At 43.8% G+C, this 16,319-nt stretch overlaps 1 protein-coding gene and 1 long non-coding RNA gene across 16 annotated transcripts in view; one reads left to right on the top strand and one right to left on the bottom strand.

The window, feature by feature from the left end:
- Nucleotides 1-11,729, bottom strand: part of C2H8orf88 (chromosome 2 C8orf88 homolog) — a 129,778-nt gene extending 118,049 nt beyond the window's left edge. For 8 of the 14 annotated variants that reach the window (XM_045007724.1, XM_045007735.1, XM_045007734.1 and 5 more), the window contains exons 1-2: nt 11,607-11,729; nt 856-954 (exon numbers count right to left, since the gene is read on the bottom strand). In XM_045007724.1, coding sequence (XP_044863659.1) covers nt 856-940 — 85 coding nt within the window. In that variant the 5' untranslated portion in view covers nt 941-954; nt 11,607-11,729. Of the gene's footprint in view, nt 1-855; nt 955-1,609; nt 1,675-3,578; nt 3,633-3,732; nt 3,830-5,310; nt 5,371-5,497; nt 5,615-11,606 lie in introns of those variants that run through there. The other 6 variants (XM_045007730.1, XM_045007727.1, XM_045007726.1 and 3 more) reach the window with 6 other exon arrangements.
- On the top strand, nt 6,091-12,374 carry LOC123365096. Of its 2 annotated transcripts, none has more exons than XR_006577425.1 (3): nt 6,091-6,769; nt 8,669-8,740; nt 11,631-12,374. It is a non-coding gene; the product is annotated as an uncharacterized LOC123365096 (long non-coding RNA). The 2 variants fall into 2 exon arrangements; XR_006577426.1 differs by having other exon boundaries at nt 6,091-6,776.
- The last annotated feature ends 3,945 nt before the right edge of the window (nt 12,375-16,319 follow it).

The following is a 16,319-nucleotide window of genomic DNA, read 5'->3' as shown; positions in this document are numbered from 1 at the left end:
AAGGGAGAGATAATAAGAAAGAAAATACCACATTGCTTCTGTATAAATCCATGGTATGCCCACATCTTGAATACTGTGTGCAGATGTAGTCACAAAAAAGATACATTGGACTTGGAAAAGGTTCCAAAAAGGGCAACAAATATGATTAGGGGTATTGAACAGCTTCTGTATGAGGCGAGATTAATATGACCGGGACTTTTCATCTTGGAAAAGAGACTACTAAGAGGGGATATGATTGAGGGCTATAAAATCATGACTGGTGTGGAGAAAGTAGGTAAGGGAGGGTTATTTGCTCCTTTTCATAACACAAGAACAGGGGGGGAGTCACCAAATGAAATTAACAGGCAGCAGGTTTAAAAAGAAACAAAAGGAAGTATTTTTTCACACAATGTATAGTCAATATGTTGAATTCCTTGCCAGAGGCTGTTATGAAGGCCAAGACTATAACAGGGTTCAAAAAAAGAACTAGATAATTTCATAGAAAATAGGTCCATCAATGGCTATTAGCCAGGATGGGCAGGGATCGTATCCCTAGCCTCTGTTTGCCAAAAGCAAGGAATAGGCAACAGGGAACGGATCACTTAATGATTACCTATTCTGTTCATTCCCTCTGGGGCACCTGGCATTGGTCGTCATCAGAAGACAGGATACTGAGCTAGATGGATCTTTGGTCTGACCCAGTATGGCCGTTCCTATGTTCGGCCCAGTATTGCTGTTTCTGTGTTCCCCATAGCTAATTTTTAACCATGAGCCTTAAATAGAAATGTATTGAAGACATTCAGCACAACCTCAAATTTCCCTTCAGGTAATCTGTTAACCTTTGTTAAATGAACAGATTTTAACCATGCTACTCACCATGCTGTGAAGACAGGTGGCGTGCAGGTCTTGCTGGCTGAAGGGATTTACCAATCAGTTTTTTAGTGTCCATTGTCTTTAACATTTTGAGGCTCCACACTTTAAAAAAGGAATCACATATATATATATAAAGCATTCAGCTACAGATAAGAGTATAACATTATAACCTGCCTTTTCAATAAAATCTTCCTTGGCTTCTTGACTGTACCAAGTTGCATTGTAGTGCAAAAAAAATGAAGAACATAGTATGCAAACAGCTTGGAGAAATAGTTCCTGGATTGGAAAACAAATATCTAGTCAATTGGTTTTAGAATGAGTACTCCAAAAAGTCATTCTAGCCATAAAACTTAGAATTGTCTTTTTAATTACCTCAAACAACAGCTATCTTTGGGCTTATGTATTTACTGGTAAGTGAAAATTCAAGCTTTGAGTTATTTCTGAACAACTCAAATGTTTGTATGATCCAGGATTCTGCCCAAGATTTTCCCTAATGTTATGGATTCAATGAAGTGATGGGGCTAATAAAAGAGGAGTACAAAGAAGGAGTTACTGAATATTTGCTGAAGGTAGATCCCATGCCACTCTACCACTCACTGCCTATAGTCTACTTTTGTGCATGTGCCCAGTCAGCAGACTTAATTTCAAAATACATTGCTTGTTTATTAAAAAAGCTGAAACACACATATAACATAGTATCAGAGGGGTAGCCATGTTAGTCTGGATCTGTAAAAAGCAACAAAGAGTCCTGTGGTACCTTATAGACTAACAAAAGTATTGGAGCATAAGCTTTCGTGGGCGAATACCCACTTCGTCAGATGCCTGTAACACATAACATAGTATTTGTTAGATTAAAATGGCAATCGCTGCAGTTTTGGACTGCACATGAAACATCACATTACAGATCAGACAAACAGCTCCTTTTTCTGCGTTCAATTCTCAACACATACCTAGAAAGACAAACAAGTTAGACAGACCTGAAAGAGCAACAAAATGCTAGAGAGGGGGTGACTAGACTGCATTATCACAGATTAAGAGTCCTAAATATATAGTTTGGTTAAGAAACAACTGCGGTTGGGGAAGATTAATATGGAAGCATACAACATGAAGAACATAAACAGTAAAGATGATGAGGATGGTTCACGGAGTACAGTTAAGAATAGTGTGGATGAAATAAAGAAAAATTTAGGCTGAACATTAGAAATAGTGCTACAGTATTTCACAGCCTAATAGAACTCTAAAAAGGAAAATTATAAAGCTAGCCTTGACAAGCTACTGAGACATTTAAGAAACAATACCCCATTGGTAGGGAGATAGAAAGAAAGAATATTTAATTTGATATGAAAGTGTTCAATAAGATCAGCCTATGATGCTGGATAACGGGGAACTATATTTGTTACAGAATTTGGACACAAAACCAAAAACCAACATGGAAACTTGGTGTTAGAATCAATGGTAGACGCTGTTGGACAAAAACTGACCAAGAAAACTAAGACTTTGCTTTACAAAGCTACCCAAAGAGTTGTAGTGTTTTATCTACCTATCTTAGTCTCCTTAACATGTCTCCTTTTTCACTGCAGTTGGTATGACTACAAGAAAGGTGGTGAAGGTAGTTTTCAATCAAGATAACTTTTAAGGGGGCTTGCCAATTATGTTAAGCTAAATTTAAATACCTTTACAGTCACATGGTAGCTCAGGGCTTATCTACACACAAAGTTGCATCACTTTAATATAACATCTTTAGTTAAACCAGGGCAATGGTGTATTTAGATTGTGTCTTTGTCACCATGACAGCTGAACCGGACAGCAAAGACACACAAACTTGGTGGCAAAGGGACTGGAAACTGCCAGAGCCTCGGCTAGGGGCAAGGGTTCCCAAGCTCCCACTAGTGCAGCTGAATTGGTGGATATACCAGTGGTAATTTCTAAAAATCCCTACTTTGTCTTTAGCCCTGGGAATCTCATAGCTTGGTGAGAACTTTTCCTTTGAAGAAACAGAACAATAAAAGCAAACTTGGGGTGGTGTTTGCAACTGTAAAAAGAAAAAATAAACACACCTATATTCCCCAAGGGACTATGCCAAGGAAAGACTCTTGTCTTCTTGTAGTAGGGCAATCCCAAAGGAAAGTGATTAGGTGACTGGAACAATAGGAAAAAAAACCAAAGCTGGATAGGGAATGGAGGAGGGATTGGAAGAAGGGAGGCTGTCTAAAAGTGTGATCCAGTATCGCTTACAATACTAGTGTTATACCACTTCAAATGATTGTTCGACATTCTAAATGCCAAGGATTTGTTAATCATCATTTTTGAACACGTTTAGTTATATACTCCCCATTACAATGGTATGACTTCATTAGTTGTGCTACATTTCTAAACTTTGAGAGCTTTAAGTCCCCAAATCTGTAACTACATTAGTGAAAGTTACAGTCAAGTATAAAAGTCATTTTAACTCCTCCTCCACTTATCACTTGTGCACAGTACATTACACAATACTAATTCTCAAGAGCAATCTGAAGGCATTTGCATTGATCTTGGCATATGCCAAGACAGTTATGCCCTGCCACTTCCCCCTGACGACCCCCCTTTCCTCTAAGCCTCACCCCTGCCCTTCCCCCCTGAGGCTCCACCCCTGCAAGTCCAGGAAGAACAGATTGTCAAAGCGTTTCACCTTTTTTTTTTAAATGAATGTAAAGACTGATTATAGATTTTGCTAACAATTTTACTACCTTGACTATTTGTATACCAAAAACCACCAATTCAACAAAGATCCCAAAGGTTACCTGCAAAAAGAAAAAAAATGGGCTTTGACTGTTGTTTATTTACCTTGTATATTTAAGATCTGGAAGGATTATAAAAGAAGATGAATCTTTATTTTCCTACCTTTTTCCTTTTGAGATTAGAATTGAGGTTTTGTCTACACTGGCGGACAACTGGAGAGGTGGTAGGATTAGGATACCAGGTAATGAGGAAGTGAAACCTGAGAGGATGCATTTTATTTTTATTCAGTCTGCTTAGAACTTTAGGGATGTTTATTTACTTGGTATTTAAGCTAAATACTGAGAAACGTTTAAGAGAAAGAGCATCTCTGCTTAAGATTCCACAACCCAAATCCTTAAGTTAAAGTCTGAGCAATTTCACAGTCCACAATTCAGTGTTCAACAAGCTTTTAAGCAAAACCTGCAATCACTCCAGTATTTCTAAAATAAAAAGTTAGGCCACCCCTCCCCCCCCCAAAAATTGTAGCCTTTCAGGACATTAGTAATATTACAATAGTGCCTACAGGAACAAGCCAGGTTGGACCCCATTTGCTAGGGGTTTGCAGTTATGTAGTAAGATAATCTTTTGGGGGAGAGGCTATAACAATCTTAGCTCAAGACCAGATACAAATGGTGGATAAAACAAATAGGAAGGGGGTGGGCAGAAGAGGGCAAGGCAGACTGGTAATCTAGTAAAATAAATAGTACTGTAATATGCACAATCTGTAGCTTAGGCAGATCAGTAATAATCTTTTTACATCAAAGGTCAAAAAAAGCACAATCATCTTCCCCTTCTTTGCAGATACCCTTCATAGTTGTTTTTGAAATGCATGCACACTGCAGTTCATCTGAAAGGGTCACTCAACTTGATTTTTCTGAACTCAGCTAATTTTTTTAAGTTTATTGCCAGTGCAACACCTCAATAATATGACCCTGATACACTGTAAATATTTAAAACCACTTCTACTCTGTATTGTTTACAGAACTCTTGGGGCAAATCCAAGAGTGATTTTTTTCTGGTTTGGCTTAAACAGTTTATAAAATGACAAACTAAACCAGAAAAAGGCACTCCGATTCCAGAATAAAAGTATCCACATGAGGAGTTACATCATTATAACTGCAGAGCTTTAAATTCACACCCTACTTTATACTGGTCTGACTTCTCATATAGACAAACCTTTAAAAACATTAGGAATGTCAAACTTGGACTTAGTGTGGGAACCTGTGAGAAGACTCCAGCGTATTTCTTGAGCTCTAATACCTTAACCAAAAAGGTCGAGAAAAAAATATTTTCCCTTTACCCCAAATATAAAAATGTAAGTCGAGCTGCAATTAACAAAGAACTGAAGCTTCCCAACTGCTCTCCCTTCCTTTTCCTGGCTCTTGTAAAGTCTCAGTTTCATTTCACTACATCCCCAAGTCACTGAGTCTTCCAGCCTCCAGGAACTAATTTTTTTTTAAAAGCCTTGGGATACAGTTGCCACCTGTCCCAGAGCTTTTTAGATGCAGGTGCCCCGGGAAATATGAAAAGGTGCTCAGTATACACTGACTGCTGTCCAGTTTCACAGGCTCTGGATCACCCCACAGTGGTCTGGGTTTTGGTACCTCTGAGACAGCAACCCCCTCCGTGTACATGACAGACAGGAGTCAGTCCGCTCTCTTCGCCCCCTCTACAGATCACCCCGTTTTGACCCAAACTTACAAGGTACCTGGTGCAGTTAGTCCAACACAGTGCAACGCCCGCTGCCTGCTCGCCCCCACCTGCTCTCGTTACCCCCTCCCATAGCTCCGTTCCCACGTGCTCCCCGTTACCCGCCCCGCCCTTTGACCCCCCACTGCCGTCACACCACAGCGCGGTCCGCCTTGCGCTGCTGCCGCCCTGCGCGCACCTGCCCACACCGAGCCGCCGCCGCCGCCACAAGCGCAACTCCCCACAGAAGCAGCCGACAGCGGCAGCGGGCTGCTGACTTCGCACTTTGTTTGACGGCGACCCCCGCGTGCGGGGCGGGGTCAGGCTCCAGAAGGGGGCGGGGCCTCCTCGTTAACCGTTTAACGGCGGCGCTGCGAGAGCCAGACAATGCTCGAGGAATCCCGGATGAGGCGGGACGTGTGCGCCAGGCACCGTCCCCCGCCATCAGCCTACTGCCCCCTCCCCACAGTCCCCAGCCATCAACCTAGTGCCCCTCCCCAGGCCCCGCCATCAGCCTACTGCCCCCCTCTAACCCGCCTACCGCCTCCTCCCTAGGCCCCGCCATCAGCCTACTGCCCCCCTCTGACCCACCTACCGCCCCGTCTACTGCCCCCTCCCCACAGTCCCCAGCCATCAACCTAGTGCCCCTCCCCAGGCCCTGCCATCGGCCTACCGCCCCCTCCCTAGGCCCCGCCATCAGCCTACTGCCCCCCTCTGACCCGCCTACCGCCCCCAGTCTACCGCCCCCTCCCCAGGCCCTGCCATCAGCCTACTGCCCCCCTCTGACCCGCCTACCGCCCCCAGTCTACCGCCCCCTCCCCAGGCCCTGCCATCAGCCTACTGCCCCCTCCCCACAGTCCCCAGCCATCAACCTAGTGCCCCTCCTCAGGCCCTGCCATCGGCCTACTGCCCTCCTCTGACCCGCCTACCGCCCCCAGCCTACCACCCCCTCCCCAGGCCCTGCCATCAGCCTACTGCCCCCTCACCTCCCCGGCCATCGACCTAGTGCCATCCCCTGCTCTGCCACTCTCCCCACCGCCAGTCTACTGCCCCCTCCCCAGGCCCTGCCATCAGCCTAGTGCTTCCCTCCCCCCACCCCCTGCCTGCTGCCCCCTCCCCAGGCCCCGTCATCAGCCTACTGCCCCCCTTTGACCCTCCTCCCACTGTCAGCCTACCACCCACTTCCCAGGCCCTGTCATCAGCCTAGTGCCCCCCTCTCTGCCCCCTCCCCCCACCCTCAGTCTAGTGCCCTCTTACCTTCCCCGCTAGGGTTGCCAACATTGTAATATTTAAAAACCGGAGACTCCAGCAGGAGTGTCCCCTGCCCTGTCCCTTTCCCGAGGACCCCCTTTCCCCTAAGCCTCACCCCTGCCCTTTCCCCCTGAGACTCTGCCCCTGCACACTGCTCTTCCCTCTGCCCGGAGGGCCTTGCCTGTGGCGCCGGGCTGGGAGCTGCAGCCACCCACCGCAGGTAGGAGGTAGGGTTGCCAACTTTATATTTGCACAAAACTGAACACTGTTGCTCCACCCTCTGCCCTGCCCCTTCTCCGAGGCCTCACCCCTGCTCACTCCATCCCCCTTCCCTCTGTTACTCGCTCTCCCCACCCTCACTCACCCGCTTCTTTTCACAGGGCTGACTCGGGGTTGGTGTGTGGACTCTGGCTGTGGGGGGTGGGCTCTGGGGTGGGCCAGGGATGAGGGGCTTGGGGTGCAGGAGGAGGAGGGGCTGGGGCTGAGGGGTTTGGGGTGCAGGAGGGGGCTCCAGTCTGGGGCAGGGGTGTGGGGAGGCTGAGGGCTCTGGCGAGGCTGAGGGCTCTGGCTGGGTTTGCAGGCTCTGGGGTGGCACTGAGGTGTTTGTGGTGTAGGAGGGTGCCCTGGCTACCCCTATGCTTAGGAGCTGGAGGGGGGAACATGCTGCTGCTTCTGGGAGCCGCACGGAACCAAGGTTGGGGCGCCCTGCTGCAGCACCAACCGGACTTTTAAAGGCCTGGTCAGCAGTGCTGACTGGAGCTGCCAGGGTCAAAAACCAGACACCTGGCAACCTTTTAGGAGGCAGCCCTGGCCAAGTAGGGCCTGATGCAGATGATAACTCAGCACTTTCCCTGCCCACAGTAGCCAGACTTTGAGTGTCCAGGCAGTAGATTTGACCAGACAGTCAGGTCCCTTTTTCGACCAGAGTTTCCAGTCGAAAACCAGGCACCTGGCCACCCTATCCCCTCGCCATAAGCCTAGTGCTGCATCCCCTCCCGCTCCCCCACTCTACCCCTACAGTCAACTTAGCCGGTCCTGCTCTGTCCCATATCAGCCTACTGCCCTCCTCACTCTATCCCCTCCCCTATCCCTTGTGTGGGATATTTTCTCTCCTGCTCCTGAATTGGGAAACCGACAGGGGGAGTGCAAGAAACAATTGTCCAATGGAGTGCAGGGATTCTATGATTAGGCTGTGTGTGTTGTGTCCCCCACACCCAGGGGATACTGCATCCCAAGCAGCTGCTGAGCCTTTTGCCTGGGGTGATGGTGAGGGTAGGTCAGTGGGTGGATTGGGAAAATAGAAACTTCCCAAGATCTGAGTAGGAGATTCACAAAGCAACATCTTCCCTCCTGAGAGGTAGGGAGCTTGCAGTTCTGCCAACCCCCTGCCTGCAAAAATCATGACATAGGCCTAAAATCATGAGATTTGTAAAAATAAACGAATGTAGGGTGCATTTTCTTTGCCCGGGTGTTGCTGCTCCATTAGGGCAGCACCCACTTCAAGCTGCTCTCTGCACTCATGGGGGCTAGGAAGTTACTGGGTTTTAAATGCAAGCAGGGATTCTCAAGCAATCTTGGTTCTGCAAAACAAGCCACAAATACCACAAGAAATATGTGCCAACACTGAGACTATAACCCCACAGAGAAAGCCTTAAAATGATTTCTACAGAGGGAGCTTCTTCCACCCTCTCCCCGTATCAGAGGAAGGAGACCTGGGACATGTCTGCATGAGGGAGAGGCTATTTTCTATTTCACTACCTGCTCTCCGGGTCTCCCATGAGGGAGTCCCTCCATCCTTCTTACATCCAGGAGTGAGGAAACTTGGAGATGGCCTAGACTTTCCTTCCCAGTTATTACTACACAAGCCATAAAAGTGTGATTTTTTTTTTAAAGCCAATTGAGATATTCCTGTCAGTGCCTGGAGGGTTTAGGGACAGGTTTAGAATGGAAAACACCACAGCGAATTCATAAAGTAATATAAAACCAAAAAAAAAAGGGAAAGCAAATTCAGTGATAATGTGAGTTGACAACAAAATTCACCAGAGGGCATCTGTCCACTCATTAAATGACTGAACCTATAAACAGTATGGCATTAAGCCTTGATTTTTTTTTTTTTTAGTTTCTCATATAGGTCACTCTTCATATAGGCTGTACTCTTCAATTCCTCAGAATGGGAATAGGGCAGGAACAGGTAATTTTCCAATACAAATGCAAAACCTATTCTTGTTGCTCGGTTGAGATTTCTGTTCTGATACCATCCATTCTCCTACACCATAAAGAAGATATTGGAATGCCCATTAGCAGCTGGAGCATCACTCATCAAGAAGTGAAAAACTGTGTGACTCAAAGATTTAAAGTATGATCTGCCAATCAAACAACATCTCTTGTCAAATAGTTGTAGAAAAGCAAGTGATGTGACTATTTAGGTACTTGTTAAATAGTTGTGGAGGATTAGAAGTGGTCCCTGGGCTTCTCATGTCTGCAAATGATACCATCTTGCATATTTTTAAACTAAACAATTTTAAACTTTTGCATCAGGGATCAACAACAGAAGAACCCTAGTGACATCCAATAATGGCAGTACAAGACTCAGTGTTATTAACTTAAATTCTAGTATCCAGTTTTTGCTTAAGTAATTTTATGCTATTTGACCAAACTACTTCAGTCCATCTCAAGTGTTCATCACTGTCTTTGTTAAACAATGCCTCCTTACATTTTTTTTAATATTCTAAGTTTAAAATCTTGCCTCCTAAAGTTCTAGCCTATTCAGCAACCTCAAATAACTAACCAAACTATTTTTATAATAGTTTGCTACTTTAAATACTTCATTCATGTCACTGCTTAATAATCTTTTCTCATGACTGAATAATCCCAGTTTGTCTGTTTGTTTTATATGGAAATTTTGCCATTACATTAAGCATCCTAGTTCTATGCTGTACTCGCTCAATTGAATTATATCTTTCTTCAGATTAGGTGACCAAAGCGTGACACTATGCTTCAAATATGGGCTAACATAAAAAAGTGATAATAGTCTCAGACCTCTCTTGACACAAACCAATTTACTATTAGTTTCCTTTAGTGCTGTTGCACAGTAGACCAAAAATTTAGATGTTGGCACATCCATTACATACAAATGCTTTTCCTCTATCATACTAACTAAATCATTTAATGCAATTTAAATTATAAATTTCTCCTCATGTGCATCAATTTACACTTAACCACATTATATTTATCTTGAGCCCAGTCACCTAATCTATCAAGATTATTTTGTAAAACTACATCCCTCTACATGTTTCCCACTTCCTTATCTTAATCGTCACTAAACTATTTAACAATAAATAACAAATATACCAGCATACAGAAATATTAAATGTCATCTGATGCAGAGCCAATGGAGCAACCTACATAAATGGTTGTCATCCCTCCAATTTTTCAGAGGTCAGTTCTGATTTTGATGGGGACGTCTCACATCCTGCAAACCAGACTTGCAAAATATTGAAGCATTCTAAATTTATTTGTGGCTGAGATAATGAAATGACATCAAGCTGTAATGATGTTTACTAACATTTACATCCCCCTATCATGGCATCAGATGTGCCAAGGACTAGTTAAATACTAGAAAATCCACTTATGTATTTCATAAAGATCTACAAATTCCCACCAAACTGAGCAGAATATACTGAGAAACAGAGTTCTTTTAAGCCCTTATTTGTATTTTCTGAAACAAGCATTTAAAAATTATTGGACTATAGTAGCATAGGCTTCCACTATGGCAACTATCCTGACAATTGCCCTGGCTGCTGTAGAATAGACCCATGACCATTAATTGGTCCTTATAGAACCCTGTTTATTCTGTGGTACTTGACCCAGAATCCACTCCTTGCCACAGAATTGTATTGAGAATTTAAGCTTTCACTGGAGAAAATAAAAAGACCCTATCCCATATAAATGTGGAGAAAACCTCCCAAATCTGAACCAAATGCAGACCAAGGTCTTCCCTAGGGCTTGTGTATACTATAAAGTTGTACACTTTAACTATATCAGTATAGTTAAAGTGATACTGTGGATACAGTTATATTGGTCTACAAGTCCTTTACAGTAGGATAGCTATTCCTGTATGGGAAGAGGGATAACTTAATTTCTGCGGATAATATAAGCAAAAACATCACCTAGCATCCCCTATGTTTTCCTGATGCAGCAATTACCAGCTCTGGTGTTATGGTGGACATTTGCATTTATTTGACATACTGTATTTTAGACGTTACAATACCTAACAATAGTCTAATAATACCCATAACTTCTGGTGTATACAATCATCAATTTGCAGAATTGATGGCAGTTCTATTTGAGGGAGAGTGTGAAATACTTTCTATAGTATAACATTACTGTTCGGTCTTCAGTATTTCTAATACTCTTAGAGACATGGAGGTAAAATATATTTCTGTACAAATATTACTCTTTTCTATTTGGCAAACTCATCAAACAGGTATGATTACTTTGTTGTTGTAGTATAAACTTACCTTCATCCATGTTTGTTTGTTATTAATTTGTATAATAAGTTATGGGGCATTAACTAGCATTCAATGGTACATGCAAAAAAAAATTGCTTCACTTTTAAGATTGAACTACTTTCAGTGCAGCCATCTCTCACAATTTTATTAAGAGTATTGTGATATTTGATATTTTTCTTGAAGCCCCATTTCCTGCAATCATGTAATTTTGAGAGACTCGACATTTTTTTTTGTTCAAGTAAGTTTATAGTCCTTGTGGTTGTGGAGAAAAGCTTGAAAATGTGACCCTTGTGAACTCTAAGAGCTCAACGACCAGAAGGTAAATAGAACCAAAATTATATGGCTTTAAAATCATGGGATTTTAAAATAAAACATGATATTTGTGTGCCTGACTCATGATTTTTCAAGACTTAAGGTTCGCATTAGTGAATTGGATAGGTGAATTTCAAAACCTAAACTGAAAAGTAAATTCAAATCCCAGATTTGTGAACTGAATATCCACAGTAACTAGACTGGTGGACATTAAGCAGCAAAATTTTAACTAACCTTAATTTTAAAACTTTTTTGTAGTCTCTCTGAAATTCAGTAGCACTTCCTGCTTCACTGAAGACATCCCAGAAGACACTTTACAGTAGCATCAGACACCAGAAATTCCATTGCAATCTGTGATGTCACTGAGGTTGCATCTACAATGGAAAACTGTACCATTGCTCATTGCATCAATGTGATTCAACTGGTACAGACTACCCTGGTGCAGATCATCCAAAGTAGCCATTTTGTTTCTGATACACAAATCCGCACCCATGACTTTCTAGCTCCTGCACTTAACAGTTGGTGGTACACTCATGGAAGGAGGCCTATTTGCCTTGGGAGAGTGGAGTTTTTAAGTTCTGGCTCCCATGAAATCAGTGGGGGTTTTGCCATTGACTTTAGGCTCAGGAGGACAGGATGTCACCCTGGTTTGTATGGCTCCTCCTCTGAATTCCAAAGACGTTTGTAGCCACCAATATTTCATATCTAAATGACAGCGTGTAAAAAAAAATCATTTATTTTGCATGAGCTATGTAGTCAGTCTGGTGATAAACTGAGGGACAGAGTAATCTGTGCTGTAAAGGAATGCAGAATTCCATTTTCACTGGGTTTAGCTGTCATGTTTATCTAGTCCCACAATGTTCAGCAGGAGTCACTTAGTGCTACCAAAACATGTAGCTGGGTAGTAACAGAAGAGGTGCAGAAAAGAGAAGATAGGAAAGGCAGGACCAAGAGAAGACTAGAAGGAGGTGTGGGGGGACACTACCGGAGCTGGGATGAAAGAGTAACATTATAAAAATTATATATATAAAAGAACTCTGCATACAAAATAAAAGTGGCACTGGCAGAAGGTGGTGACATTAACAATCCACTTAATTTCACACTAGTGGTTTATTTTGTCACCAAAATTCCCCAAATGAATTATTTCTTTATTTTGTACTGCATACAAAATAGAATTTCAAACTATAATATAACTGTTGTGTGCTGAGGTATGCATGTGAATCACATATTAGAAAATTAAATTCATTGTTGTGTTCAATGAGATTCAGATTTGTTGTTTAAAATAAAATTACAAACCCTGTTGGTATTGTAGAATAAGTAAACATGAGTTACTGTTGTAAAGAATATTGGAATGGAAAAATACTCCTGCTCCACTTAACTTTCTTTTGGCTGGGAAATGGGAATTAAAAAAATCTCTAATTCGAGTTGCCTATTGATGACAATTTATCCTAAATAACTAATTTCTCTCTAATCCTCTAGGCCAGGGGTCGGCAACCGGTGGCTCCCGGCTCGCCAGGGTAAGCACCCTGGCGGGCCGGCCCGGTTTGTTTATCTGCCGCGTCGGCAAGTTCGGCCAATCGCGGCTCCCACTGGCCACGGTTCGCGGTCCCAGGCCAATGCGGGAGGCAGGAAGCCGCGGCCAGAACATCCCTCGGCTCGCGCCGCTTCCTGCCTCCCGTATTGGCCTGGGACCGCGAACCGCGGCCAGTGGGAGCCGCGATCGGCCGAACTTGCCGACGCGGCAGATAAACAAACCGGGCCGGCCCGCCAGGGTGCTTACCCTGGCGAGCCGGGAGCCACCGGTTGCCGACCCCTGCTCTAGGCAGTAATATATAATAAACTTTGTGACCAATACCAAACTGGGAGGGGTTACAAGCACTGTGGAGGACAGATTTAAAATTCAAAGTGATCTGGACAAACGGTCTGAAATAAATAGGGTGAAATTCAATAAGGATAAATACAAAGTACTACACTTAAGAAGGAATAATTAGTTGCAGAGACACAAAATGGGAAATTACTGCCTAGAAAGGAGTACTGCAGAAAAGGATCTGGGAGTTATAGTGGGTCACAAATTAAAGGGGTCAAAATGTAATACTGTTGCAAAAAAAGCAAACATCATTCTGGGATGTATTAGCAGGAATGTTGTAAGCAAGACATGAGAAGTAATTCTTCCAGTCCGCTCAGCCCTGATAAGGCCTCAGCTGGAGTAGTGTGTCCAGATCTGGGCAACAAACTTTGGGAAGATGTGGACAAATTGGAGAAAGACCAGAGGAGAGCAACAAAAATGATTAAAGGTCTAGAAAACATGATCCACGAGGAAAGATTGAAAAAACAGCATTTGTCTCTTCTGGAGAAGAGAAGATGATGGGGGGACATAACAGTCTAAGTATGTAAAATGTTATAAAAAGAAGTGTGATAAATTGTTCTGTTTATCCACTGAGGACAGGACAAGAAATAATGGCCTTAAATTGCAGCAAGTGAGATTTGTGTTAGACATTAGGAAAAACTTCCTAACTGTCAGGACAGTTAGGCATTGGAACAAATTACCTAGGGAGGTTGTGGAATCTCCATCACTGGAGGTTTTTAAGAACAGGTTACCAAACACCTGTCAGGGATGGTCTAGATAATACTTAGGCTTGCCTCAATGTAGGGGACTGGACTAGATGCCCTTTCAAGGTCCCTTTCAGTCCTACATTTCTATGATTTCACACCGTGTCATGCTAAACTATCAGACTACAAGAAAAAATGTTTCTTTTGCTTCTAGTAACCTTCCTCTAGTAAGTAAGTTATTGCCTCAATTTTTATATTCCCAAGCTGTACACAAGCACTGTACAATATATACACTTCCCAATTCATGCCAATTGCATACAATAAAAACATTTCAAAGGATTTTAAAATACGTTTTATTCCTTTATCACTACAATACTATTACCCTTACCACCATATTCATAATTTTCTTAGTGACACACAAGATGATACTGCTGTCAGTTGCTGACTGGAAGTGTTATCTCTTGCAGCACAAGTCAACCTCCCAGAACCAGGTTAACATACCAAAGAAGAAGGTGGTGATGTGCGGCATAAAACAGGCAGTAAAGAGAAAGCACATAAGAGACATTTAAAATACTCTTATTACTCCAGAGCTATTGTTTCATTTATATCAAGATATTATATTGAGGGGCGGGGAGAGGGAATCTAAGGGCAAGATAACGTCTATCGCTTCCATGAGCAAAAGAGATGCGGAGCTGGTTGTGTCTGGCTGGCCAAGCAAGGAACAGGGACAACTTCTCTACCGCAGCGTCTCTACCCCATCTCATACTACTGTAGGGAGTCCCTCCCAATTGGTGCACTTTGGAGGCTGGGCCTTATGGTACTTAGGGTGCAAGAGAAAGAGTAGGCCCAAGGGTGGAGCAGGGAGGAGCTCCTCTATGGCATTTTAGCCCCACCACAGGCAGCAGAGAGCTGCATAACTACATCTACAACCTGTACATGGCAAGTTAGGGCTAGATTCACAAAGGAACTTAGAACTGAGCATCGCAATGCCTAATTTTTAGGTGCCTAGCAAAACCACAGGACCAACGCTGTGAGCCACAAAGCTTGAATAAGACAGCTAGGCCCCCTTTACAACAAATGGAAAAAATAGGCGCCTTAGACTGCGACTCACAAAAGCCAGCACAGTAGGCTGGGAGCTACCAAACTAGCCCATGGGAGATGCCAGCACGAGGAGTGTGTGTTGAGCCCAAACCCATTCACAGAGATAGGTGCCTAAGTACTGGCTGCAGGGAAGTGCCCATCTCTGCTTGTGATTCTCAGCTGTGAACCCTCTCCTGGAGTTAGGCGCCTAAAGCATTTCTTGCAAGAAGCTGGAGCATGGGGCGGGGAGAGAGGAGGATGACAACCTCCCTGCCTAATTTTCAACCCAGTGGTTAGGGTACTCACTTGGGATGTGGGAGACCCCCGGTTCAAGTCCCTGATCCACCTGCCTCCCAGCTACTTCATATGGAGTTAGGCAGCCTCTGCACCTGCCTAGTGAATCAGGCCACCCAAGCAAGGTAGGTAGAGAAGCGCCTGTCTTCCCCCGGTTTGTGAATTGCTCTAGGGCTTAGGCTAGAACGAGGCTGCAATGCACATCCAGAGGCCCAGGGAACTTCTACTGCAAAACCATAGGTGCTGAGCAAGTTTAGGCAACTACAGGGTTAGGCAGCAGCAGAGCAGGAGTTTTGCAAATTGCAGTGTCACTTAAAAACAGGAATTTTAGCACTTACATCTGGGGGTGAGGTACCTAAATACCTCTGTGAATCTAGCCCTTAGTTACTGTCAAATAGCAGCAGCCCTCCTGTCAGGTGTATTGTTCCAGAGGTGCAAAGCATCATGGAGGTACAAAACAGCAGCATGGGAAGTCCAGTGCATTGTGGGACTTGTGATTTCCTTCTAGAGCTGAACTTACAGGTGGAAGTGAGAGAGAAGCCATAGAGCTTCTGCTCCAATGCAGCCATGACTTTCTTGTGCCCAGTCAGCTCTTTGTGTCACCATAGCACAGCAGTGTAGCTAACCAGAGCACTACCAGTACCTCAAGACAGCACCTCTGTCTCAATTTTTCATTTTGACTATTTGGTTACCCTGGCCAAGAGCCAGCTGCTCTCTGGCTCCCTTCTTATGCCTCAATCCACTGCATTGGAACACTGACAGAGCCAGGAACAAAGCAGCTCACAAGAGGCAGAGTATACAAAAAGGGAGAAAGGAATAAGGGGTAGTAGCTGCCTACCCAGCTGCAAAGTCACAGTGGCCCCAATTAGTTGGGATCTCTATGCACTACCATCATAGGGAAAAATACAAATAATTGTATTTTGTAAATAAACAAGAGAACCCTAAAATCCTTTGTTTTACATAATCAAAAAAATCACTAGTAGCAAAATGTATAGTTAGGGTCTTCCTTGGAATACTGAGGAC

This window comes from Mauremys mutica, chromosome 2 (genome assembly GCF_020497125.1).
Source record: "Mauremys mutica isolate MM-2020 ecotype Southern chromosome 2, ASM2049712v1, whole genome shotgun sequence".
NCBI classification, from domain to species: Eukaryota; Metazoa; Chordata; order Testudines; family Geoemydidae; genus Mauremys; species Mauremys mutica.
Note: the sequence above shows the minus strand (reverse complement) of the source record. Positions and strands in the feature narration are given on the sequence as shown.